At 73.2% G+C, this 1,586-nt stretch overlaps 1 protein-coding gene across 1 annotated transcript in view; it reads left to right on the plus strand.

The window, feature by feature from the left end:
• The window catches only part of SLC4A1 (solute carrier family 4 member 1 (Diego blood group)), a 6,827-nt gene continuing 5,610 nt past the window's right edge, over positions 370-1,586 (plus strand). The window contains exons 1-5 of the mRNA XM_021377612.1: positions 370-450; positions 657-730; positions 874-1,048; positions 1,189-1,324; positions 1,429-1,579. Coding sequence (XP_021233287.1) covers positions 390-450; positions 657-730; positions 874-1,048; positions 1,189-1,324; positions 1,429-1,579 — 597 coding nt within the window. The 5' untranslated portion in view covers positions 370-389. The remainder of the gene's footprint in view (positions 451-656; positions 731-873; positions 1,049-1,188; positions 1,325-1,428; positions 1,580-1,586) is intronic.

The raw sequence follows: 1,586 nt of genomic DNA on the forward strand, positions 1-1,586 counted from the left end.
GGCTGAGCGCCGTCCGGTGCCGGGCGGCTTCGTGGTGACAAGGACGGCTCGGAGCGCGCCACGTGCCGCAGGGGACACCCGTGGGGACACGAGCCCCGTCCCACCGACGGCACTGCTCCCGTCCTGGCAGGGATGGACGCGGGCGGTGCGGTGCCAGCGGGGCCCGGCACGCCGCGAGGGGGACCGCGGGGGTCCCTGGTGCAGGGCGCCGTGGGGTGAGGGGTGCGTTCCCCCCCCCCCGGGGGCTGCGCCGCTGTTTACTGTCAGCAGGAGCAAAGTGCTCCGGAGTTTACGGTGCACACAGGGCGCGGGGCCGGCCCGCCGCCCGCAGAGGGGCTTTATAGGATCGGAGCGTGCGGGGAGCGCGGGGGGGAGCAGGTAGGCGGGGGATGGGGACGGGGGACACCAGGCCCGTAGGCGGGGGGACGCCGTGTCCCCATCCTGGTCCAGGTGCCCGGGCTGGGGACTGGGGCTGAGCGTGGCACTGGGGCTGTCAGCCCGCCCCGGCGCCGGGCGCCGCCAAGGGGAGATGGGGGCACGCATCCAGCAAGCGGCCGTGGGGTGGGGGTGGGATGGGGTGGGGTGGGGGGGGACGCCCTGCAGACCCCCCCGGGGTTGCGCGGGGCTCGCTGACACAGCACCCGCTCCGCTCGCAGCTCCGTCGGTGAGCGATGAAGATGTGGAGGCGGTGGGGAGCAGGTGGCCCGTGGCCCAAAGGGCCACCCCTCAGGTGGGTGCTGCGGCCACCGGGACCCCCACCCTTCCCCATCCCACCCTTCCCCATCCCACCGGCTCCAACGAGGCCACTCGGGGACAATGCTGGGGGGGGGGGGGTCGGGCTTCGGGGCGCGCGGTGACACGCGGTGACCGCAGGGCTACGTGGAGCTGCACGAGCTGGTGCAGGACAGCAGGAAGGAGCGATTCTGGATGGAGGCCGGGTGCTGGCTGGAGGTGGAAGAGAGATTGGGGCCGAAGGGGACCTGGAGCCGCCACCACCCCCTGCTCACCTACTACAGCCTGCAGGAGCTGCGCCGCGCCTTCGACAGAGGTGGGCACCCCGTGCTGCGCGCTGGGGGACGCGGGCAGGGCGGTGTGCGGTGTGCACGTGGTGCTCACGCGGTGCTCACACGGTGTGCACGTGGTGCTCACGCGGTGCTCACACGGTGTGCACGTGGTGCCGTCCCGCAGGCGTCGTGCTGCTCGACGTGGCGGCCACCAACCTGCAGGCCGTGGTCGCGGTGCTGCTGGAACAGCTCATCTACAAGGGGCAGCTGAATCCGCAGTACCGGGACGACGTGCAGCGGGCACTGCTGCTGCAGCACAAGTACGCACGGGTCCCCGGCGGGGCGTCTCCCCAACCCCCCTCCCCCAGCCCGTGACCCCCCCCGGGGCGTCGGGGCGCGGTGGCAGCGTGCTGTCGCCTTGCAGGCACCCCAACCAGACCGAGTCGGTGTGGACGCTGCAGGCGGCGCAGCTGTCGGACTCGGACGTGGGGCAGAAGGATGCGGAGCGCAAAGCGATGCTGCGGGAGCACGAGGCCATGGAGATGCAGGAGCTGCACGAGGCCGAGCAGGCGAGCGGGGAGG

The sequence above is a fragment of the Numida meleagris genome, chromosome 26, assembly GCF_002078875.1.
Source record: "Numida meleagris isolate 19003 breed g44 Domestic line chromosome 26, NumMel1.0, whole genome shotgun sequence".
Taxonomy (NCBI): domain Eukaryota; kingdom Metazoa; phylum Chordata; class Aves; order Galliformes; family Numididae; genus Numida; species Numida meleagris.